This window comes from Pelmatolapia mariae, linkage group LG14 (assembly GCF_036321145.2).
Source record: "Pelmatolapia mariae isolate MD_Pm_ZW linkage group LG14, Pm_UMD_F_2, whole genome shotgun sequence".
NCBI lineage: Eukaryota > Metazoa > Chordata > Actinopteri > Cichliformes > Cichlidae > Pelmatolapia > Pelmatolapia mariae.
In genome coordinates, this window is record NC_086239.1 from 21,754,639 (window position 1) to 21,779,573 (window position 24,935).

The 24,935-nt window shown below is 40.2% G+C and overlaps 2 protein-coding genes across 3 annotated transcripts in view; one reads left to right on the forward strand and one right to left on the reverse strand.

The window, feature by feature from the left end:
* rsrc1 (arginine/serine-rich coiled-coil 1) overlaps window positions 1–5,430 on the reverse strand; it is a 121,020-nt gene extending 115,590 nt beyond the window's left edge. The window contains exons 1-3 of the mRNA XM_063493407.1: window positions 5,360–5,430; window positions 4,707–4,901; window positions 555–677 (exon numbers count right to left, since the gene is read on the reverse strand). Of these exons, the coding sequence (XP_063349477.1) occupies window positions 555–677; window positions 4,707–4,885 (302 nt within the window). The 5' untranslated portion in view covers window positions 4,886–4,901; window positions 5,360–5,430. The remainder of the gene's footprint in view (window positions 1–554; window positions 678–4,706; window positions 4,902–5,359) is intronic.
* A 2,194-nt stretch (window positions 5,431–7,624) lies between these two features.
* Window positions 7,625–15,538, forward strand: shox2 (shox homeobox 2). Of its 2 annotated transcripts, none has more exons than XM_063494047.1 (5): window positions 7,625–8,099; window positions 9,768–9,976; window positions 12,422–12,479; window positions 12,812–12,900; window positions 13,727–15,538. In XM_063494047.1, exons 1-5 carry the CDS (start codon window positions 7,844–7,846, stop codon window positions 14,018–14,020), a joined length of 906 nt encoding a protein of 301 aa, XP_063350117.1. In that variant the 5' UTR covers window positions 7,625–7,843; the 3' UTR covers window positions 14,021–15,538. The 2 variants fall into 2 exon arrangements, with proteins under 2 accessions (XP_063350117.1, XP_063350118.1); XM_063494048.1 differs by having other exon boundaries at window positions 13,763–15,538.
* Window positions 15,539–24,935: the final 9,397 nt, after the last annotated feature.

Below are 24,935 nucleotides of genomic sequence, written 5' to 3' on the forward strand. Positions count from 1 at the left end.
GGTGCTAATGAGTGAAAGGAGAGGTGCTTCCAGAAAAGGGTTTGGCAGGCAGACTGGAGTGGTGCTGCATGTGACCTGCTGTCTCTGCGTGTCACGGTCTCATTAATACTCATGCAGTAAGATGGATAGTCGGAGCAAACTGAGACACAACTAGATGCACACGCAATACAGTAATTCAGACCTAAAACATAAGTTTCCATGTGCTTCCATCTGATGACATAAGACATAAATACGAAATGATGTGTTGTTTAGACTACAATAAACTTTCAAAAAAATGTATTTTTCTGTAATAAGAAAAATCTGCAATGGCATTCCTTGCACTGATTTGTAATACAAACACCCTTAACCTTTCCAAGCTTCCCCCCCCACCCCCAAACCAACTTTTAAAATGATGTGGGTACCGTCTCTCTCGCTCCTTTTCTCCAAGCGTGACTAAAACTTAGACAATCTGACTTTAAAATCCTGCTAGGAAACTTCAAGTGACTGGAAATAATACAGCAGTTTGAGGGAGTGTGCAGAATGAGCAGAATGAATAATGTCCACGATGGTGCTACCTCCTGTCCCGGCTGCGTGACCTGTGTGAACGGTGGCTCCTCCCTTTGTCTCTCTCTGCGCTTCGACTCCTCCTCCTGCGAGATGAACTGTGAGACGAACTGCTGCTGGAACGTCTTCTCCTCCTGGGACAGGAAAAAAAATACACACATACATTTAATCTTATTATAGAATCTTTAAAAACAGATCAATCATACAGGAGTATGATTATACAACTAATCATTGTTTTGGACTTCTGCACAAAATCTGCACAAATTTGTCCTGAATGCTTTTGTCCTGAATGCTTAGGGTGGTTAATTGGAGGGGGGGGAGGGGGGGTGTCTCATTCAGCTGTATTGTTTAGTTTCTCACAGTTTACTTTCCACAAAAATCAAAATCTTACCATTCCCGTAAAAGGTCTCTCGTCACTTCACCCTAATGCTCCACTACGTCAAGCACATTTTTCTGTGTTCATTTTCCCAGTGGACAAAAACTCAGAAAGCACCATCTAAAATTCTTCCCTCTTCTAAAAAAGCGGATATCGTGTCACTACTTTATTTTGCTGTTATGTTTAAGAGAAAACATACCCACACGACCCAGAAAACTTAGCTTGTTATCAGAATCACAAGCAGCTACTGTGCATTAGTGAATGCTCTGGTCCAAGGCCCAGAGCTGCAGAGCCATGCAGGATGCCTTACAGTTCCTCCACAGGGGCCCTTTAGTTCTCTGCTGCTCTTTAATGTGGCTACAGCAGCGTGTGCAGCGTCTATTTTCCAAACACCGCTCACACTGAGTTCCTATTGATATCATGTAGCAGGAGTCATTTATGGGAGTGAATGTAAATGCTGAAACAGCCCCATGCCCGATACTGCAAACACTTTGTGCAATATTCATTATTTAAAACATCTTCTTTTGTTTCACCAGAACCAAAAATACCCAAATCTTTAATACACATGCCCCCCCCCCAACAAAAAAACCCTCTCTCAGTCCTGTGGGAGCTCTGCTAGATAGAGAAGGAGAGAAGAAAAAGGCAAGCAATACAAATAACACAGAGGCTGAACTATCAAACCAGATTTGTACCACTTAGAGAAACCCAGCAAAGATCTATTAGTATTCTAAAGGCTGGATCCCAAGAGCGGGGCCTTATGAAATAACTTCCACAGCCCCTGCACAACCACTTCACACACTGCACAGAAGAAGCACACAGTAGTGAGATGGGATTATTTGGAAGGAGGGGTAAGCTCACACATTTTCACAAAAGCCTGTGTGTACATAATAAAACATAATGGGTAGAACACATGCAAGAGGGAAGCAATGGCCATCACAGAAGTCTTTAACGTGAACACAAATAACACCTCACAACTTGGACTTCATTTTGCGTTTATTCACACACACTTTTCCATCTCACTCCCGTATTGTAACTTAACCACGGCCAGGGATACAATTGCTTTCCTTACATATACATGTTAATTATGTGGTTATGATGTCACCCAGCCAGAACATAAGCCCTCTTCTGTTTTACCTCATGTAAGGTCACTTTACATTACTCAGGTTGACAGTGCTACAAAACGTGTGGTCGCTTTCATGAGCCTATTTAAAGCAAGTAGATCCAACACACACACAGAGAGAGACAGAAATACAGAAGGTCTTAGTCAATTGTTCAAAACACACAAGCAGTTAATAGATGAAGGACTGTGGTCCCAGGGTTTACACTGCCCACCCAACCCCCCCCTGTGCAGGCAGCCAATGACTTCCCATCAGCAGTAATGGACCTTGACCAAGCCTCATAAATAATTACCATCAACTGGCCTTGTCTGAACAGCCGCATACACCCAGTGGCAGCTGTGGATAGACGGTTGGATGGATGGAGGTCAGGTCCAGTCAGTAGCTACTTGCAAAGAAGGTTGATTATTACTGAACCTCCTCATTCCTCAGCAACAGCTAAACACTGAAGTGTTTTGCTTTCCGAAGATCAGAATAAAATGATAAAACTGATGTTATGTCATAACCTTTTATATTTAAGCCTTCATATTATCAAGGGGAGGGTAGACATGAAATAAGCCCACCAAAAACAAACATCTATCCTAGATTTCTATTGAAGAATAAGAAACTAACCTCTCTGCAATGCTGTTTGCCTTCTAAACCTATTTTTACAGACGCAAAAGTGCTTGTTTAAATTCTTACTGACATCCTTTCCTGGACAAATTATTACCAGTGCACACTGATTCAAAATTTCGTTGTTAAATTTTATTTCTTGGTCCTTTTAAAGTGTCCTAATTCTGGCATTTAATGGAAGACATATGAAGGCCCTTCGCTGTCCACACGGAATCATTACCGAAGACATAATTTTCCAACCTAGGCACTTCATAACTCATTTACTAGAAAATAGGTACTGTATACTCTTAAATGAGCTATGTTGTAAAAAGCCTATGCTAAACATCTGTACTTTTAAAATCAGAACATTTAATGTGAAACGTTTAGAAAGCTAGCATGCTGGCCAGACAAACATCTCTTAATCAGCTCTTCTATCTAGCTTCATTACCTAAGCTTCTGTCTGTTGAGAAAAAGTCTGAATAAGATATAATCCGATATCATGACGTTCTTCATTTTGCCACAAAAACTAGAGAACATTTTGAAGTCAAAACAAAATAATGTCCACCATTTTTTCGTGTATCAGCTGGCATGCAAATACATTCCTCTACTTGGCTGTCTGAAATGCAAATTCCTGAAATTCTCATGATTCCAGACACATTTTGATGGGATGACAACCAAAGATATAAACAATATAATTCATGAAAATATATATAATTAGTTTAGCTGCTCCTGTTTCAGGGTGCCGGTACCATGTATGTCCAGTGGCTGTCATACGTTCATGTTTTACTGAAATGCTTGAATACAAAAGAGTCACAGTTATGAAAACCTGCTCTTTTCCAACTACAATAAGTCAAAATATGTGAGTGGAAAAAAAAAATCTGCATAAAATGTTTATGTTTTGTTTTTTTAAAGCTATCCAAGCTATACAGATAATATATGTATACAGAAGAATGTGGTAACTTAACTACAGAGCACAAGAAATATACAAGAAGTATACATCAGGTTTTTTAGCCTCTGCTTTATCGAGTTTTGCAAGAAAAGACTGGCTGCTGGGAAGCATAATACCACTAAAATCCAAGTGGAACCCAAGCAGCATATCAGCTGGTGATAGTGGCCAAAAGTGATCCCTCATAGACACGTCAGCATCAATGCAATTGTTGTCCCATAGACAATACATACAACTTTAATCCAGGAAAAAGATATACTAGGGTTGAATGCAGCCAGTCTACAGCACGTGTTGCAGAGTTAGTCATAACAAAACAACCAGCAGCTCCTTCATGTGAAGTCTGTAGAATACATTCCGCTTTTCAAAAACTCTAGAACAGTATAGGTTTACACCTTATATTCAAATATATTGGCCAAAATACAGGGTGTGATTGGACACGTTTTATTACTAGTTTACAAGTGCATGGTCATTTGTGTGCATTTGAAATGCTGTGTATTGTAATGTACATGCCAAGCATTAATCGCCTTCCACTCATCCAGGGCTGAGTCACGGGGGTAGCAGCGTAACCAGAGTTCATTTGGATATTATACTTTAATAGGCATCTCATTACATTTTTGCAGATAGTGGACCCTCATAATGTTATGGACTCCAACAGAAATTGTGTATGTCACACAGCATGACTGACAATGGCAACCCTTCAAAAACAATTCCCTGGACACTTCAGTTTGATATTCATTGATATCCATTGGCCATCCAGATCACCGGATCTAACCACAGTGGACTACTTCCCTATACCGAGATCTGTTTAGACTGAAAGGGGGGGGAATTAAATCTTCTAAACTGAGAATCCTGAATTTTAGTTATGCAATAAATATATTTTGTACAAACCAAAATACTTGAGTTTAAAATGTGTCACATTTTAATGAGACACCCTGTATATATCAACACTGGAACTGTGAAACTTGGGTCTTGTCATCAGCCCCTCCAATGAAATGCTCAATTTCTGAATGCATCTGGCTTTTAACCTTTCAGAAGCTTTCAATGCAAAACAGTCGTTGGTTAAACACACTCCAGCCGAACAGAGAGCCGCACTCTGCACACATGTAAGAAGGAAAATTTCATGATGAAGCCTAACCTCCTGTCTCTGGAGCGAGAGCGACTCCGGCGGCGACTGGACCTCCGACTGCGGCTACTTCTCACTCTGCTGCCAGAGGAAGAGGACGAAGAAGAAGAAGAGGAAGAAGAGCGGCGACGCTGTTTCTTCCTTCTCCTGCTTCGGCTGTCATCATCACTGTCGGACGAGCGCTTACCCATGCTGGCGGTCAGTCAGCTGGCAAAACATACACAAGAGTGGGGTTGCTCCTTTTGACATCTGTCAGACAACCCTTAGAGACGGTTTGCTGGAATATCAGTGGGAACCGACCTAATTATTTACTTCTTCACGTGTATAAAACACAACGTTTTTACTACTCTGACCACTGTACCATAAGCCCATTTAACGACTATTAAAACACAACCACCTACATACAGTAGTATTTAACTTATTAAATCACCACCGACAGCTAAAAGGTAAAGTACCGTTGCCGCAAGCAGCTAATAAATGTTTGTTTTTGTGCAGAGGCTAGCTAGTAAGCTAACGGTGCTAACTTAACCAGCTTGGGACCGCGGTTCTTGTTCTAAATAAAGGTCCCGGATGTGCAACAGTAAACGTATCACATCTACTAGTATGTCTTATATTAAAAATAAGTGTATCCCAATAAAAATTAAAAGGAGAGTCCCGCTTCTCACCTTTAAATGGCACTGCCTCTCAACAACAGCCATGCACTGTTCGGGAGACTCTGCTTGTCAAACCGGAAAGCATCGATCAAGGAACTAGAATCAAACACAGAGCAATCGATCGAAGGACCCTTTTTTTTTAACCACAGCTTTACGGATTTTGCCTCTATTATGTTTCATTTACCTAAAACGAACACTTATTTAATAATTCGGCGTACATAGTTTGTCGTCGTTGTTGTTGTTGCTGCAACGTTAGGTATTGTGTTAAACAGTTTTAAAGTATTTTTGTATAACACTACTACATAAACAAAGTCGCTTGAATCGCCTTAATTAAACGAGATAAAGTTAGACAATTACATTTCCATAATAGCATGACTATTATGACGATTTGAGGGATGGTAAAAGCTCTTTAAAAACGAGCATTTCTAAATGGAGATTAATTGAATGTAGTATTTTAATGAGGGACTAACATATACAGTAAGCTTCATTTGTATTTTTTCTCTTTTTATGGTGTATTTTCTGTGCAGTTTTTAAAATAGCATCCAGTCGATGAAAAATGATGACTACAAATGTATTGCAAGTGTATGTATGCCAAGAGCACGAGCTACTTATATTTCGTTTTAATCTGACAAAATACTCACTCACAATGCGCCCAAATAAACGAGTGGATGTGTGTCAGTGATTATTTGCATGAGATCATCTTCTCAGATATTAATCTTTTTCACAAACAAGGCCAGGCAGAGGATCCAAACAACATTAAGTGAATAACTGCTTCCTGACATTTAAAAACAGAAGAAAGGACAACATTATATTGACTGATACATTGCTAATGTGCACAGGAATGGCAGATAAGAGAGCATTAAATGGGGCAGTTTCAGTGCAAATAGACACAGGAGGCAACTCAACGCTACAGGAGGAATCCTCCCGCTTTCTGATGCAGTAGAAATAATAGTAATTAATGCCTAAGGTTTAAGCTGAAACTTCATTAATATTTAATCAGGAGAACTGTAAAGAGGCCTTGTGTGGAAATGAGGCTTTTTATAGATTATCAATAAACGTGCTTAATTTTACATCAAATTCATTTCGACTTTTTTTTTTTTTAAATCCGGCTGTATCCTGTTTCTTCTCTGGCTACACGTCCCCTCCTCTTCTGGCTTAATTGCCATCTCTTCGCTGCACTCGCTATACCTGAACACGCAAGTGAACCATTGTTTATTTTTTTATTTTTTGCAAATAATCGTTTCAGCTGGAGGGGGAGAAAAAAACGAGTTGAAAGCGTTAATTAGTGAGCCCAATGGCAACGCATCGCAAGAGGCACTATAATTAAACGTTTAGCTGCTTAAACATCCTAATGACTTAAAAACCCCACTGAGGATTAATATGAAGCGATGTGGCGTGTCTAATGATGACGTTGCAAAACACAACAATTAGTGATCAGAGACACAAACGGGATGGTCTAAAAAAATATTGATTAAGTTGTCCAAAAAAACATCCGATAATAATAATAATAATAATAATAATAATAATAATAATACTTTACCATACAATATTTTTTATCCAATTTTATTATTATTTTTAAACCGTGAAAATCCACTTTCAAATTAAAAGCACAATAAAATAAAATAAATAAATAGAGCAGGCCTGAAGCGAACTATGTACAACTGTGGGTTAAAGCTAAATGTGTTCACTTGAACTTGATTTGAAGCTCCGTGTATAAGTTGGTGCTGCACCTCTCGGCATCCCAGCTGGTCCCAGCTTTCACCGCTTTCTCTCTCCGTGTCAGCGTTGCGTCTTTTTTGTTATTATTTTTCCCCCTCCGCAGATCACAGAGATATAGCGAGGAAGGACTCCTCATCCATGTGCTTCCCTCTCTCTTGTCATTTTCTGATTTTTTTTAAGCCACACCCCTGCAGAAAGAGAGAGAGTGAGCGAGAGAGAGGGGAGAGAGAGAGAGAGCGAGAGATCCGTGACCATCTCCCGGGTGTTTAAAAAACTAACTCAGGACAATAGCAGCGAATGAGCGCTTAATTAAATTAATTAGTCCTTCTTGTCAATCTCGGATTAATGGCCAATAGCGGTGGTGCTGCTTAATGTTTTTACTCCGCTTCTCTCTCTCTCTCTCGCTCCAGTATCAGTGAAGGGGTAGGAGGTGGGGGGCGTGGGGGGGGGGCTCATCCCGGCATCCTGAGGGGAGGTAATTTGCACGGATCAAGGGGGCAAGGCGCCGCAAAGTATAAATACTGTGACTTCAATAGAGGATCACCAGCAGGTTCCCAACTCCGCTACCAAAGGAGGAGGAATTGGCTGAGAAGATATATCTTCATATATTTTTTACCTTTTGTCCAGAGTTTGGCTGCATCACCTTGTATCATTTTCAAGGGGTCGACTTTAAAAAGAGCCGCACCACTGATGTCTTAAGCTGTCGTGGAGCAAAGGGAGAGTGTGTGAGTGTGTGTGTGGTGTGTGTGATTTTTTTAAAGAGGAGAGGAAGGAGTGATGGAAGAGCTCACCGCTTTCGTGTCTAAGTCTTTCGATCAGAAAGTGAAGGAGAAGAAGGAAGTGATAACCTACAGGGAGGTGTTGGAGACCGGGTCGACGCGAGCAGGGAGCAGGGAGTCTTTATCTGCGGAGCCGGGGAGCCGAGAGGAGCCGGCCGCCGTTAACCGGAACGTTGCGCTCTCGCCGGGCAGGGAAACTGACATGCTCGGCCCGGAAAGAATCAGGGACGCCGGGAGCCCCAAACTCATTGACGGTAGGACTTCACGGTGTTCTGTACACAGTCTTTACGAGCAGGAATGTCTAGAGGACTTAGAGGAGAGAAAGACAGAGAGAGAGAGAGGAGTGATCGAGCCCTGAGAAGACAAGCGAGCGTGCAGCCACATGTTTATTTGCGAAAAAGAGTTGAGCTCATGACTGTCATCCACACGGATATATTGCAGATTTTTAGCAGCCCGGTGGGGCGATTCTCGATTTAGTGACAGTCAGTTAGCGAGGTAAGAAGAGAAATTATTAACTGGTGCTTTCTGGAAGTGCAGGCTATCGATTGTTTTTGGTAACTGTAGCTGTTTGCCTTATTAAAAAAAGAAAGAAAGAAAGAAAAGAGCTACTCCTCAGACTGTAATGCTAATTAAAATATAGCTTATTATCTCTTTATTATGCATTAAAAAAGTTTCAATTTAAAAAATACAGAACACCAGGAAAAGGCCCACGTGTGACAAACAGTAAGGCCCGCATGTGGAAAACTATCCATATTTCTATAATATTAGTGCACTTGCGATATCGTGCTTTTTATGTATATATATATATCATACAAGTAATTATGTGGATTGTGGCCCTCGATTTGTCTTCAGTAACGCTGCAGGTTAACCTACTTGAGAGTGATCAGATTTATTTAAGGAGCATTGATTGTCAATGACCTCGGGCATCTGTACTTGCTATATTGTGAGGCCTATAGGGGGAACGTTTGAACTCAAAGAAGGCGTAAAAACACACCTGGCGTTCAAATCGGTGGACTCGAGCGATTCAGTACGAGTCCTGTCATTTCTGCTGTCACTAACGTGTGATCCCGCACACCAATATAACACAGGCTTACACCAGAAGGGAGAATTATTTATCACCGCTATCCTCAAAAATTTAGTGTTTTTATGTATATATTTATGATTGCATAACCAACACATTAGCAGGTAAACAAACCGGTGATGTAAAAATCGTACTTCCAACACTAAAGGCTGAACCAAATAGAAATATTTACATTTGATTATGATTTTCAGAGAAAATTTTGCTTGACGTTTTAATGAAAGTGGAGCAGATGCTCGTGTGTCCCGTGCAAGCCTTCCCCACAGTGTTTTCTGAAACCTGGACAAAATGTGACAACATACTGGACAAGATATCTTAGAGCTGGGTGCTTGCGAAAAAAAGACATCTGTTCGTCATGGGCAGCGTGGTTAAAAGCGGAACTGCGACAAGCGTGTATCAGACATCCAACAGCGGGCACAGCGTTGCATATTTATAAGCAGTTAATAATTAAAGAGCTTTATGTAGCTCTACAAAACATCCGAGGTCTGATAGCTCTGTGATATTTGAGGGCACGTCTTTCTTTCTCTCTTTCTTTGGCGGTTGTAAGCTTTTATTTAATTGCTTTATTTAAATTCCTAGCTGATTTTTGTGTGTGTTAGGTGCCCTTTAATCTCCGTTTGCATACCCAGGTGGGTGGCTTGTGTTTTTACCTGTTTATAATCTGAATTATGCGCTAGCCTAAACATGACAGTGAAGCCTTTTTGCACACTGAAAAAAGAAAGAAAGAAAAAAAAATAACACTTTTAAGCACCTCAGAAATATGCAGTCCAGTAATAAGCAGGCTGGAGGTCACAGTACAACCACATGATGTTGACGTCTCCCTCTTTTCTCGTCCTCACAACAGGCACCACGGATGTAAAAGAGAGAAAAGAGGACTCGAAGCCCATTGAAGACGAGACACAAACTAAAATCAAACAGAGGAGAAGTCGGACTAACTTCACATTAGAGCAGCTCAATGAGCTGGAGCGGCTCTTCGACGAAACCCACTACCCGGACGCCTTCATGCGGGAGGAGCTTAGCCAGCGACTGGGACTGTCGGAGGCCCGAGTACAGGTAGGGACAGTCAGTTAAACGAGACTCTAATAATAATAATAATAATAATAATAGAGGAAAAAAAATAAGACAACATCTGTAATAGAAAAAGTGACCATATTTTGAGTCTAAGCATGAAATTAAGATCTAAAACATAATTAAAAATTCATTATAATGACAATTATAATTACCACTATCGGCATTATGGAAGTGTAAGATGATGTTTGCTGTAATAATAATAATAATAATAATAATAATAATAATAATAAACGGGAAAAACTTCCACGGGTCTTTCATTTTTCAGGAAGGATTTTACACTCTTCCTTGATTTTTGTTTTGCTTGGTATCCCGCATGTAAACGGTGTGAGGGTGATAATATTTTGTTTGATTGAGGGTTGTTGTTTTCTTTTAATGCAATACGATAAGTGTGGCCCGACTGACTTGTATTAATGCTGCATTTATTGATGTAATGCTGTGTTTGTGAGACGGTTGAGTGGATCCCCAAAAGTGTTTTGGAAGATGTAATAAGTTAAATGAGATCTTAAGATCTTAAGAAAGGAAGGCAGAGTTCACCAACAGCATGCAACTTCCTCTCCCAATTATTCTCTGTGATTAGGGTTTTTTCCCCCTCTCAACACGTTTGGATTATTTAATGTGTTCATTGTCTCAATTAGGAGCTGCTCGTGTCACGAGACCACGTTTTGAATCTTTATTGTCCAAACGGGCGGAAACAAATAAAACCTCCAAATATTTGTCTTCGGTTTCTGGGTGTATATGTTACCATGGCCCTGTTTGTCAGCGCTGCTGTAGTTTTTCACGGGGACAGGCCATCTGCGCAGAAACCCAGTAAGGGCTTCGCCGAGTCTGTGGGGTGGGTGGTTGGTTGGTGGGGGCTCAGACAGGTCTTGTGCAAGGCGCGGGAGGGGCGGGGGGCATATTGAACACAGTTGTTGTTTTTGTTGTTATTTTTTTTGTTGTCATCTGTTTTTATCAAAAACCTTACAGCATCTTATTTCACACTCGTATGGCACGATTTCGTGGAGGACACAGTATTTGTCTCCACAACGAACATGGCGGTCTTGTGGATTGGGGTGGGGGGCATAACAAAACGGGTACCTCCATTAAAAAAAAAAAAAAAAAAAAAATCCCCCATCTCAAACTCAACCCACCACACCCCCCGAAAAAAAGTTAAAGCCAGCTTTTTGCAGGGCTCTATACCGGCCTCAACTGGAATCTCACCAATAAGGCGTATTGTGTCCCGAACAAGGGGCACAGCTCGGGGGATTTGCATAAATTATGTATTATTTTTTACCCAAATCAAGAACAGCTCACCCTCACTCTCTATCTGTCTCGTTCTCTCTCTCTCTTTTATCTCTGCTGGGGCATTATAAATTTTTACCAGTTGCATGCACAGACCACACATTTATTTTGATGTATTTTTTTATTTTTTAAATTGCGCCTCAATCAATAACTGCAGTGCATTTTCCTGCTTTTATCGTGCTAATAAATTATACCTGAAGCGTGCACAAAAGGACTTCCGATTGACATCTAACTGTGATCAATAAATGAAGCCAGCTGACAGCCAAATCAATATGATATTTCAATCAAGCTTTCGCCGTGCGTGTATATAGGCCTGCTGACGTGAAAGGGGGACTGCACGCCGACGCGTTGCATCGTGGGCTAATTCAGCCCGTGCTTTGTCTGAGAGATTCAAAGCAGATTATCATAGTAATAAATCGTTTAATCTGTGTTCCAAGGCGTTTCTCTGAAATTGACGCTTGTCGATTTCAACAGGAGGAAAAAGAGAAGTGAGCTGTCTTTGAAGCGAGGTTTTTTTGTGTGTGTCTGTGTGTGAGTGCGTGTTATGGCGGTGATTAGACAAAACTGCGAGGCATTTAAGCGATTCTCTGACATGGATTTTTCTGCAGATAAGGGTAATTAATTTCAGTGGTCATTTAATGAGAGGGAGGCGGAAAGAGAAAGAGGGAGATGCTCTCAGATCGCTTTGCTCTGATGTCCAAAACCATAATAGCATTGCTGCTATTCGATATCCGAGAGACCATTCAACTCTTCAGGGACACTAATCTATAGAAAGATGAAACCAGCGCTGACAAGGTTATTTATTATAGTCCAATAGTCCTGCATATTTCCAACAAGAGCGTTTCATTTCTGATATGATTTTAATATCTCCCTTTAGTAGATTTACACTTTCCATTTTTTTTCTTTCTTTTTTTTTCTTTTTTTGACTCCACTGTTTCCCTTCTCTCTGCTTCCGCCCAAACTGTCTCTCTCTTGTTGTAGACTAAACGTAATAATTAAAATCTGGGGTTAAGCAGTGCCATTAATATTTCACTACTCCTCGGGGATATTGTTTTTCTGCGGTTGTTGTCACTTTGAGAGGAATTACACATGGCCTCGCAAGCAGCTGCCAATCAGTGGGTCTCTAATTAATTTCTGTCCCCACAGGTTTGGTTCCAGAACAGAAGAGCCAAATGCAGAAAGCAGGAGAACCAATTACATAAAGGTACACTTTTATCCCACACAACACAAACGACTATATGTTTATGTCTATTCCACTTTTCTTTTATTCAACTGCAAAGCAACTGCACACTCGAACGCGAGCCAGCCTTTATGTTACTATTTAGTTAGTGGCTTAATTTCCAGTTAATTACGCCATCAGAAGCATCGCGTTTTCTTTTTGTTTATATATTTTTTAAGTGAGTGTCTATCTTGGACGTTATTGCAAGTTTACTCCAGACAATCAGCTTTTACTGCTCGTTATTCAGCCCTGCGGTTTTACTCTTTGTGTCGTTGAATATTCTTCTCACAATTAGGCTATCATCTGTGTTTTCGCAGGAGTCCTGATTGGAGCAGCGAATCAGTTTGAAGCTTGTCGTGTAGCGCCATATGTCAACGTGGGGGCTTTACGGATGCCATTCCAACAGGCAAGTTACTTTGAAGCGTCTAGTCTTAAAACCAGACCAATCCCCCGACTGCTGTCTTGGCACAGGCTCTGCCCAAGTGCTATGCAGAGACTCCAGATCCAATGTAGGGGGTAACTAAACTCTTATTACCACACTGACAAAAACACTGTGCCAACACAGAGGAGTCTGTACAGCCTAATTGGAAAATTCCTTTTATTTTTTTACAAATTTATTATTATTATTTTTTTAAACCAGCTATTTGTCTTTTTTTTCTTAACCATTAAACCACAGCACACAAACATATTAACAGGCCCAGCAGGCCTAAATTACCAGTAGTAGTACTAAAACATTTTAACATTTAAATAAGTGAAGGGAAATCCCTGATATTTGATTTAGGCTACTAATTTGAACACCTGTATATATAGCACGATGCAGAGAATCTGGATAAAGCCGTTAAGTTATTGAGTTTATATCTTCTGTCATGTCGGTGAAGTCTAGTCTTTAGTTTGAGCACCGCTGGTTAACTTTATTTCCCAAAGGTCACATAAGTTTGGCTTTAGATTGCATTTCATGCAGTCGATGTCCAGCAAAATAAAAACACAAATGTGATCTTTGACTCACAAGAGTTGCAGTGTAGCCACTAAAACCCCAGGAGCTAAACGACACGGCCAGTGATTATTGCTCACTGTTGCACTGAGCAGCCATACATTTTCTTTCTTTCTTCTTTTTTTTTTAAAGCAGCCTAATCGAAACTAAATCTGCAGTCACACCAGTGAAAATGAGCCTACAGACAAAGTTAACGCATGTTCTCCCCCTTCTCTCCCCATCCGTGCGTCCCGTCCTGTAGGATAGTCATTGCAACGTGCCGCCCTTCTCCTTTCAGGTGCAGGCGCAGCTACAGCTGGACAGCGCCGTGGCGCACGCGCAACACCACCTGCACTCTCACCTGGCGGCGCACGCGCCCTACATGATGTTCCCCGCGCCGCCGTTCGGCCTCCCCCTGGCAACGCTCGCGGCAGAGTCAGCCTCCGCCGCCTCCGTCGTGGCCGCTGCCGCCGCCGCCAAGAACACCAGCAAAAACTCCAGCATCGCCGACCTAAGACTGAAGGCCAAAAAGCACACGGCCGCGTTGGGACTGTGACCCCCCCTCCCTCTCCCCCCTTTCACTCCACTCCACTTCCCTCACCTCACCTCCCCCCAGAGAGACGTTACAGGACACGAGGCGCGGACGCACTACGGAACTTGCGACTGAGAGACACTGAACTTTAACGCTTATAAAGTGTGCGGGAAAAAAATAATCCAAGGACAAAGTGAGAAAAAAAAATATCCGTGGACGTTATTTATGTTTTTAAAACGAAGGACAACGAACATGACTATTAAATATAGGCTATTTATGAGAAAAATAAAAGGAGACTGTGACGTTATAGCCTACCCAGACGTGGTTTTTGACGCCAAAAAACAAAAACAAAACAAACAGACAGACAAACAAACAAACAAACAAAGAAAAAAGATTTAAAAAAATAAAAAAAAAATTGGCGGATGGGGTGGATAGCAAGGCTATACCCACCGCCTTCTCTCTGCAGCCACACGGCTGGGGAGGCCGGCGGGACACCTCGAGGAGCAGGAGGAGGAGGATGCAGCTGGGTCGGTTAATACTTTGTCAAACAAGGCGAACCATTCTGCAGTTATGTTGATCTGTTTTATTATTATTGTTATGTTATTATTATTATTATTATTATTATTTTAGTTTGAACCTATATAGAGGCTGGCCTCGTTATATTTCCAAACCAATTTCTCTGTGTAAGGACAGAGCGGGAATTCTTTGCAAACAACAAACAAACAAACAAAAAAGAGAGAGACAATAATCGAAGTGTTTTTCCCTCCTCTGTTTCCTGTCCAATTTGGAAATGCCTCGGCAGTGTTGTGCATGAGTATGTCTTCACGGATGACGTGACGTGAGCCATCTCTCTCCCCTCCCTTTCTCTATCTCTCCCCCCCACCACCTCCTCGACAAAGGGCAACTCTCACTTGAATGTCTGGCCCATCTGACCTTGTTTGGACCTCCTCTGGTAAAGGTGAAACGGGCGACACACCAGAAATGTGAGATTGTAAAACATGTGTAGGCTATGCTGAACTTTCTGTTAGGATAACCCGATCTGCTGTCCATATTCACAAGGCGATCTGTGCCTCCCTCCCAGCCCCCCTCCTCCAGCGCTTTAAAGGAGGGCGTATTGCCATGAATGCCATCTTTTTGGCAGTGAACAAACAGAGAAATTACAGCAACACGAAGACTGTATTCAAAACGGTACGGGCACGTGTAAAATATGTTTATAAACCAGACACATGCATTATTTTATTATTTAGTGGCTTCAAGAATGCCTTGTGTGTGGGAGGGGGTGGGGTTTGTTCATTTTGTATTTTACTTTATTTCCGTGTATTAAAAAATCATGTGCTTTCTGTATGTAATTTTGATGTTTTTATAAACAGTGAAAGTGAACTCACCTGAGGCACGGGTTTCTACAAAAGTAAAAACAAGCAAACCAAAAAAAAAAAGTTTAAAAAAATCACGAGATTGTTTAACTTTTTTTCCCCCCATCACATGTGAAACGTGGATCCACCTAAACAAAAGTGTTTTTCGGTCATATAATAAATTAACAAACGTTTCTTAAACGAGTCGACATTTTTTTTTTACAAAACAATTGGCTATTATTATTATTATTATTATTATTATTATTATTGCCAGTAAAACATGAAAAGCAACAGCTCTTTATTAATTCATTCCTGTGGCTGTGGTCTTTTGATACGTCACGGTTGTGACAGGCCCGTTTAGCAGGAACATCGGTGTCTGCCGCTGCGTGCATGCCAATCCGATGCATTATTCATAGTTTGGTTATGGAGGGTTTGTGGAAAAGGACTGGTAATTTCCAGTACAAGCTAAAACGGGCAGATAAAGATTTAAAGAAAAGAAGAAGAAGACTCAGTGACTCGAGTTCTGCCGCATTTAGGCACTTCAAATGGACACAGTTATATTCTTTTTTTAGGCTACTCATTTAGATTTGAAACGACTCTGTTATTCTTGCAGGAAATTAAGTCCCCCCGGACCCATGAGCCAACCCCAAATGGCCTGATGATTACATAAAACAAAGATGGATTTTTAATGTAATTATACTCGCGCGGTTTGTTTGTGCGTGCAGCTAGCAACAGCCTTAATGCTACAGATGATAAATATTAGGCTACTTAGTCTCAGTCCTAATGCCTTAAACAAATAGCAGGTGTCGCACTTTGTTACATGCGCAACATTAAGGTTGCTGTAAGTAACTGCGATGGGAAATAATTGTAATAGAAAAAAAAATGTAACATAGGTTAATGACACAGTGTAACACCATTTCTGAAAAGCTTGCTCTCCACTAAATACAAATGCTGCTTTCCCCCCTTCTTCTTCTTTATATCATTGGCCAAAGTTGGACATCATGTATGAAAACATGCAGGCAGCTCACAGGCTAACCAAAGCCAAAGTGTTTGGAAAAAATGGGGAGAGATTTATTAACGCCTGCCTCACTTGACTTACAAATTCGCCTGATTCATTTCCTGACATCTTAACCGCCTCTTATTGAACATTTAATAAACACCTGACACGGGAGCCTATAATTATAGGAATCCAGATCGCATTACCCTTCCGATATTTCCACACAAAACACAATGTCTTTAGCTATTAATTAATACTGATCTCACAGAGTCTGCACTACAGTCTGGACTGTTTGTATAGCCCAGCTCTGCGTTCAGGGCAGGATTTAGACGCCAAAACTATTGACTTATTGATTCTGAACCTCGCCAGTAATGGAGGAGACGGAACTGGGAAACTGCTGAATCGAGAGCGCGCATGCATGCTGTCCTGCGAGGGAACAGATACCGGGATGCGGGAGCGCGCCTGACCTGCTACTGTCCCGTTTGGGAACTGTGGCGTTAGTGTGATCGGTTTAGCTGCGGTGACCACAAAGTAAGCTCAAATCCATCACATTATCTGCTACATATTGAGATATTTTGTAGCATCAAAAAAAAAGAAGTTGGACACAGATCATGAATTTAGTTTAAAAAAAGCATTTAAGGAAGACCTTCTACAAATGATATTTAAATAGCATAACCTTCATTACTGAGTACACCACAAGCACATTCCTGTACAACTTAATGAAAACTACAAGTGAGATTTTTACGAAGGGTTAATTACTTGCAAAGTAATTACACGAATGGTGTCTGTGCTTCAACCACGTGTCGGTTGTTGCACTCTCCACTTCTTTGTGACATCAACCCAAAGTCTTGATTTCCAGCGTGAGCCGTGCGTGTCCCGTTGTGGAGTGGTCGAGCAGCTATCAGCATGTCCTGGAGGTGTAGTGCCTGGAGTGGAGGGCCTCTGCTCAGAGGGGCCCAGGAGACAAAGAGACTGGGACACACAAGTGTTCTGATTAGACATGGAGACTAGCAGTGCTCGCACTCTCCTCTCAACACACTCTTAAGACACACACTCCCACACAGCCAGCCGGGAGCCAGCCGTGCAGGCTTCTTCTCACTGTCTTTCCCTCTTGCTTGCTTCAACCTGCTTCACTCTCCTCAGCTCTTACTCTCTGTCTGTTGCAATGGATTATTTTACACCGAGCTGGATGAGTCAAGAGGTGGTAGGTAATATTAACGTTCATCAAATGAATGAAAGCAGCATGCATGTTCAAATGCATAACATATCTATCGGGATCCTACACACACACACACACACACGCCGACGCACACATACAGATCATCATAGTCTGGTGAGTCACAACAGCACTCGACACCATGGGATCCTTCATATCAACTGGTGCTGTCTTGCTGCTATATTTACCCCACTACAACCCCTGAGACAAATACACTACTCTCTCATTTCCCACACTTGGCCCTTTATCAAATTAGGGCACGTTAAACAACCACGTAGAGCAGTTTTTTTTCCCTTTACTGACAGCAAAAGCATTTTTCTTTTTTTCGCTGTTTTCTTCTTCCATGTGAATGGCTACAGCTAAATGTTTTGTGTATACAGTTGGTAACCATGCTTGTGTGTGAGTGAATTTATGTGAGAAAGTATGAGAGAGAACTCCCTTTCTCTTCTTTTCTCTCTAAGGGCTTGCCTTTGTTACATGTTAGGAGTGCTCAAAGAGCAGGGCGCACACAGCACTGCACCAAAGACAACAGCCATCAGGAGCAAAGGCAGATAAAAGACCAACTTCAAAGACATCAAATGGAGTGAAAGTGAAAAAGAAACCTGCTGAAAACTCCCTCCAATAGCACTCAGGCCAGCAATTAGGACGCCGTATCGCTGCCTGTTATCACATGCATGCGCTGTACGGGCCTGGGTGGCTAACCGCAGCACTTGGTGTGGGCTGCAGTCAGCGGAGAATTACTGCATTTATAGAGCTCGACTGTAACACTGTATTTAATTTCACTGTAGGATGAAAAGTGGGTGTTCACACAGATTTGACCCCTGCTATGACCAGGGAGGCTTAACCATGGTGATTACAGACACAGAAAAACAACAGCCTCTATCTCCAGCCTCCTTCTATTCAGCAGCGAAGTAGAACAAAACAAAACAGAGGTCAGAACAAAACAAGAAGTCTAATTGTTTCACTGTTTCCTGTTTAGGTGCCCCAGGGCAATCTACACATTTTTATGTACTGGGCGCATTTTATTTGTTATTAATTCATTTCCAGTTGCAGCTGGTTTGCAGATTAGAGAGATAACATAATGTATAACTCCCTGCCCTGGGAAGAAGACATAACAAGGGTGTATGTGTTGAGACCTGTGGGCATTAGTAACCCTGAGGGGATTTTATTGTTTCCACTGAAAAAAAGAAAAGAAAAAGAAAGTGACATTTGGTGGAGCGTGGATGCACTAGGCATTTTTGTGTATATAGGTTTATGCGTGCATTGTGGCCCAACAGAGAAAGAGTGTGAGAACAAAATGAAACACTAAGGCAGAGAGAGAGAGAGAGAGGGAGAGAGGGAGAGTAATGAGGGGCACACAGTAAATGTTAAACATTTGGCCCATGCCGTTCTGTATTTACAAGCTGGTAAGATCCAATCATCTGTGTGTGAGTATAATCGAGTACTTGCTTTTCAATCATCAGATGTTTGTACACAGACTCTTAAATTACAAAAAGCCTTTTGGAAACACAGGCCTAACTCATCTCATATTGATTGTATTCACGCTGTCTGAAGTTTACAAAATGTCATTTTAAAATGTCATGAAATGACAAAAAAGCCGACAAATCACCCAATATTTGTATCAGGATGCTCAAGTGTCTTTTTAATGTGGGCAAATCCAGGGAGGTCCACGATCATTCATTCTGGGGTTAAATGCTTTTTCAACATTCTGTCCAGGGAACCATTTATGACCATTTATATATCTTTCAGCTGCATTCAAATGCTCTCTGAACTGGTGACAGACATGTGTGGTCAAGGCAAAGTTTAGATGTGATGGAAAATGGTGCCTGGCTTTCAGTATAAGCATCAATCACCTGTGTACTGTAAATGTTATACTCATAAAGCTGTTAGCTGTTTTCGCACGGCCATAAATCTGTGTAGGACAAAAATCAATATGTCTTGCTGATGTTCGAAAACATACAACCCCGTGATGGATACACTGGTTGCATTCTACTTAAAGTTTTCCATCCTTTTTGCTACAGTTGCATGCAAACGCATCATAACTGGATGAGAAGTGCACTGTTAATCTTTTATGAGAATCTGACCCATGAACTGTAATCGTAACATTTGTCTGCTCTCTAAAATTGATTCTGAATTCATGTGTCAACTGGTAACATCTAAAGAACTTGAACTTTTTGACAGTTTGGACACATGTGTTATGTAACAATGTAGCTACATGTGGCTTAGCTAATATAAAATCTACAGGCACAGTTTGTTTGTTTTTTAATAAAAACAGACAAACACAAAAATAAGTAAATAATCAGAAACATAGCTTATCATGCAAAACCTGTGTAATTAAAAAATGTGCCCGTCACAGTCATGTAGTCAAAAAGTTTTGCATGTCATCCCTCATGTACTTCCCCTTTTCTCTTGTCAACTACCCGGCTGTCAAGTAAATGCCCACCCCCACCCCCTGCGGCGAACATGGATTGAGAATGTATAAGGTTAAAGTTAAAGTAGTAAGCTGGCAGATTACTGTAGTAGAGGTATATTTTCATATTATTATGTCTCTGTGACTTGAGAAGTAATGCAGACATAGTAAAATACGTAAACCTAAAACAAAAATATATAAATCTTACTTGATTAACTGTACTTACATTCAGCCAATGATTTTAGTTAGGAACTTTGAATGTTCAAAATAAAATAAAAACTAGCAGCAGGTTATCATGAGTTCAGCTTTATTATCTCTTCACATTTCCTGCCTGCCTCTAAACTAAAGTTAAATGCAAATAAATGCCTCCAAAATGTCTAAAAATGCAGCACTTTGGGGCAAATTCACATCTCCAAATAACCTATTCCTAATTTTTTTTTCTCCACACTGCTGCATGAGAATGTAGCGAAAGCTATTACACAGGATTCAAGATTATGCATCCGCCTACAGTATGTTAACTTGAATTCATTGTTTAAGCATTACCCCAGAAAATTAAAGTTTACCTGTCCAAGTGCTCTGCTGTATATTAATAAGTCTTTGGGGCAGTGGAATATAGGAGCAGGAGGTCAAGTGCTTTAGAAGTAATAGAATTTTAAAGCAGGGTACTACTTCCAGGGCATCTTATTCAGATGTTTTCATTGATCCTGCCACTTGTGTCCCCTCACTGATACAGCAGTATTGACAGCTTTATTGCTATGGTAATTTACTCTTTCGATGAGTTTCTGTGCATGGGCTGGAAGATAAACACATACCACACACAAACACATAACGCACACATGCCATATTATGGGCTAATAAGATGAGCGTGAAAAGTAATGTATAACGGTGGGGGAGCATGTCAAGTTCAACTGGGCGCAGCAGGTCGGAACAACGCGTCTTGTTCCAGCGCAGGCTAATATAAATTGATGTCGCAAGCTGAGAGAAGGGCAGACAAAATGCGAAGAGCTGACGGTGCTGCATTATAGGGCCAAGGAGGCATCAGAGGCGGCAGGACCCCATAGTGGTGCGATGTTCTATTGGATTACAGAGTTGGCTCAACGATCTGCCGACGTCTAATTAAATAGGCCTGCATTACTTTCCTCCACAGTGGGGTGTGTGAGAAGTACACTTGTATCTCATTCTGAAATGGAAAGTAAAAATAGACCTTAAAAGTTAGCCCTCACACACCCTCCCTCCTGTGATATTGCCACAGTGTGTGTGTGTGTGTATGTGTGTGTCAGCCTCTCTTTGTCTCTTTGACTTTCTCTCTGACTTTTCTCACAGTCTTTGCTTTCAAACGCTTTATATCATTATTCATGTTATAAACTAAACAAAGAAAATGACTGCTAAAATTTGTTGGTGTAGCTGTTACGTTACACCCAATTTAATGCAGGATTGTGTTTATTCAGTGGATTCGGTGATGACTTTCAAAGCAGACAATGGAAAAAATGGGCAATCGTTTCACTTCAACAAGAGGAAATCTTTAAAAGTTTAACGACACTGGATGCCAGTCCGTGCAGTGAGCAAAACTTTCCCTCTCCTTTTTGTTTTGAAGTGGGGAAAAAAAATTCGAGGAAGTGACACATGAATTGAGAATGAATACAGCACGCATCCTAAAATAGCTGACACTTACAGCTGGAGATAACTGGTTGTGTTATAGAAAGGAAGGAAGCGAGCTGACTGAAAACAACTGTATCTCTCAACCGGTGCTGATATTCTTATAGGAGATTTAACAGCACGATGTGAATCCTTTTTGAAAAACTCAGTTTCTGAGCCGACTGATTGACAGCGAATTTGGACATCTATGGACTAAACATAGTGGAATGTGAAAGGAGGGGAAACAGAAAAGACTCCGAAAGAATGAGAAGGCAGAGTTATAAGGACAAAGGCAGCGATATGAGTAGAATATCTTGGAGAGGATAGGCAGAAGTGCCAAAGACATGAGTGTGCCAAAGAGGAAGCACTTTGTTGAGCTAAAGCATGCTTGAAAGACTGCCTCTTATCTTAATGATGACAGGGACCCTTTTAAAGGGTCACATGTAACACACTGTCTGCTGGAAGTACACTTGTAGGACCACCGAAGAGAAGCTAAAGGAGTTGGTTTAAATCCATGCTAGAAAATCACATGAAATGTATAATTTTTCTGAAATTCACATATGATTAAAGCAAGCAGGATATTTTTCTAAATACCGTTTTCTAAACTAAAAGCACTATATAGATATATATCTGAAAGTTTTTAATGTTAAACTGTTAATCAGCCAGAACATTGCTCCTGAGTTTTTTTTATCATCAGCTGATTAGCTTAGCTTAGCTTAGCTTAAGGACCAGAAACAAGAAAACAATTGGCTTAGCTCTGTCTAACCCTGTTTGCTAACAAGTATGGATTTGACCAGCTATTATATATTTCTATCAGTAAAGATATATGTATGCATATGTAAGCTCATGGATATTTATGTCCTTGTCAATTCATAAAATACACAAAATGCTCATAAATTGGGTTTTTCCCGCCAAAATATCTGGCAAGTATAAGATTTGTTATGGCTGGTACAGTTTATAAAGTAGTTCTTTATACAAATACTTTTTTATTAAAAAACTTAATTTCAATTCAAAACCATTTAGTTATCTAGAAATGTAAGTTTTAGAAGTTAGGATTGCTTTGTCTCATAGCTAATAATTATACAGTGTTTTTAAAATTGATCAGTTTGCACAGTATAACTTGGTCAACCAGCAGTGCAATGTGTTACAAAGGAACAAAGCCACGTGCTACTGTCATCATATTACATTTTTCAATAACACAGCAATGTAATGATTTACTGTACTAAATTTAGTAATCACATTACAGTTACGATTACGTTGTGAATTGCATTCTAAAAGTTCTTCAGTTTTCTGCATGATGAGAAGACCATAAACCAAAAATCAATACAACTACACTATTTTCATTTCTATTGAACAAAAGAACAAGAGCATGTTAGTAAAATGCAAACTGTGCACATGTTTGAAACAATTGCTGCTAATACAAACGCATCCTCACGGACAGCATGCTAACATAAAGCTAGTTTGTTTGGCTAACCCAAACCAAAGAGCCAGAGCAGGAAACACAAGCAGAGATAAACAGACTTGCAATGTTGTAGCCTTCTTTTCTCTGCATACCTGACTCTACAGTATAATCGCAGTAGTAATCACTGTGAAACAGTGTGTGAGGTGGTTTCCAGCCTAGGAGTTACTGATGGAGCTTTGTGTTTAAATTTAAACATTAAAAGAACATTCATGTGTGTGTCACCATTAGGACAGCAATTTGTGTGACATTATGTGGGACTATATTGGGTCTATATTGTTAAATTTAAATTATGTAAGAGGCCATGTTTCAAAGACAAAATCAATTATAAAGGGTAGTGTAAGAAATTACTTTCTTGATTAAGTATAAGTTATGTATTACTTTTTAAAGTAACATATAATACATTACTTTTTTTGCTTGTTGGTGCCGTTTGCCACCACCGCACAGAGAACGGGTTAGGTGCTTTCAGGGCACAAAGCTTCACTATAAGAGTCTCTATCAGAAAGTGAATGATACTGCTATTACTGCCATGACAAAATGCTTTAAAAATGAAACAAATGACACAAATTTTTCTTACTAAGAGAAACATTCTCTGTCTTATATTTAAACAGTTTCACTGGATTACAGAACAACACTTGAAAATGTTACTTTTAATGCTTATGTTCTTGCTTCCATCTGTAACGCTTATAATTGATATTGTATAATACAGTTAACGTAACTTGATATTATGGAATTATCATAAATGTTCATTAATACATTTATTTAGAGTATCAAACTCTAAAGTTTATATAATAAAGAATGGCAAATAACACAGTTGGCATTAGCCAATATATCAATACATGTTTTTAAGCATAAATAATTTTACAGGTAAACAGTGAATGTATTGTTTTGTCTTACTATTGTTTCTGTGATATAGAATCAGCATATTTATGCAACCACGCCTTATATTTTCTTGTTTTTTGTTTTTAATGAGAACAAAACTCTGCTTTATGACTTGTTTATCGCTACTGGTACCCTGTTTTTATACGCATACACAGCTGTCTGAGTATTCAAAGGCAGTACTGGTAAACAATATAACATGTTATTGGGCTATATGAGGTAGAAACGCAAACAATATAATTTTCTGGGCTCGGCGAGCATGGCACATATAGAATTGCACCACTGACGATAAAAGCAATATTATATTTTTTCTAGCGTCTTACAAATTTAGAAAATTAAAATGACACGGCATTATAGTGTAATTATTTTTTGTTGAAAGACATGAACAAAAACATGAATGCATTCACAAACCTTTTTTTAATAGAAACATTCAGCATGTTTTGACTCATAATTATAATTTTGAGCTCTCTACTGCCGCCAACATCAACAATTTTTTCCATATTAGTCACATTTGCTTACTTTATTCCCTAAAAGCCATTCTCATTTCATGAGTGGGTTGGATAAATATAGCACTGCTTCTCTGAGAGAGGTTTCAGCTGCTCCTGATGAAGCAAATACAATGTATCTTTATCATATTTCCTTTGGGTGATATTTACAATCCCAACACTCATATCACAGTGATTTCCCTTAAATACTATTAGAAATAATTTGGGGAAGCAGCAACATGCTGGAGTAACTGAACTTCTCATAAGTGCTCACTCAATTGGCTTCATGACCAAAATATGAAATGAAAACCTGAGTTGAGAGCCTGCAGACCACAGAGAGATGGTGTAGTGTGGTCTGGAGGGCGTGCGTGGACACAGAAGAGATCTGAGAACTGTAAAAACACATCCCTCCGGCACCATTATATAAGCATACATATGGGACAGTAAAAATGGAAGACGACACTTTAAATGACATTATTATAAAATGCAATACTCCTGGAATGATC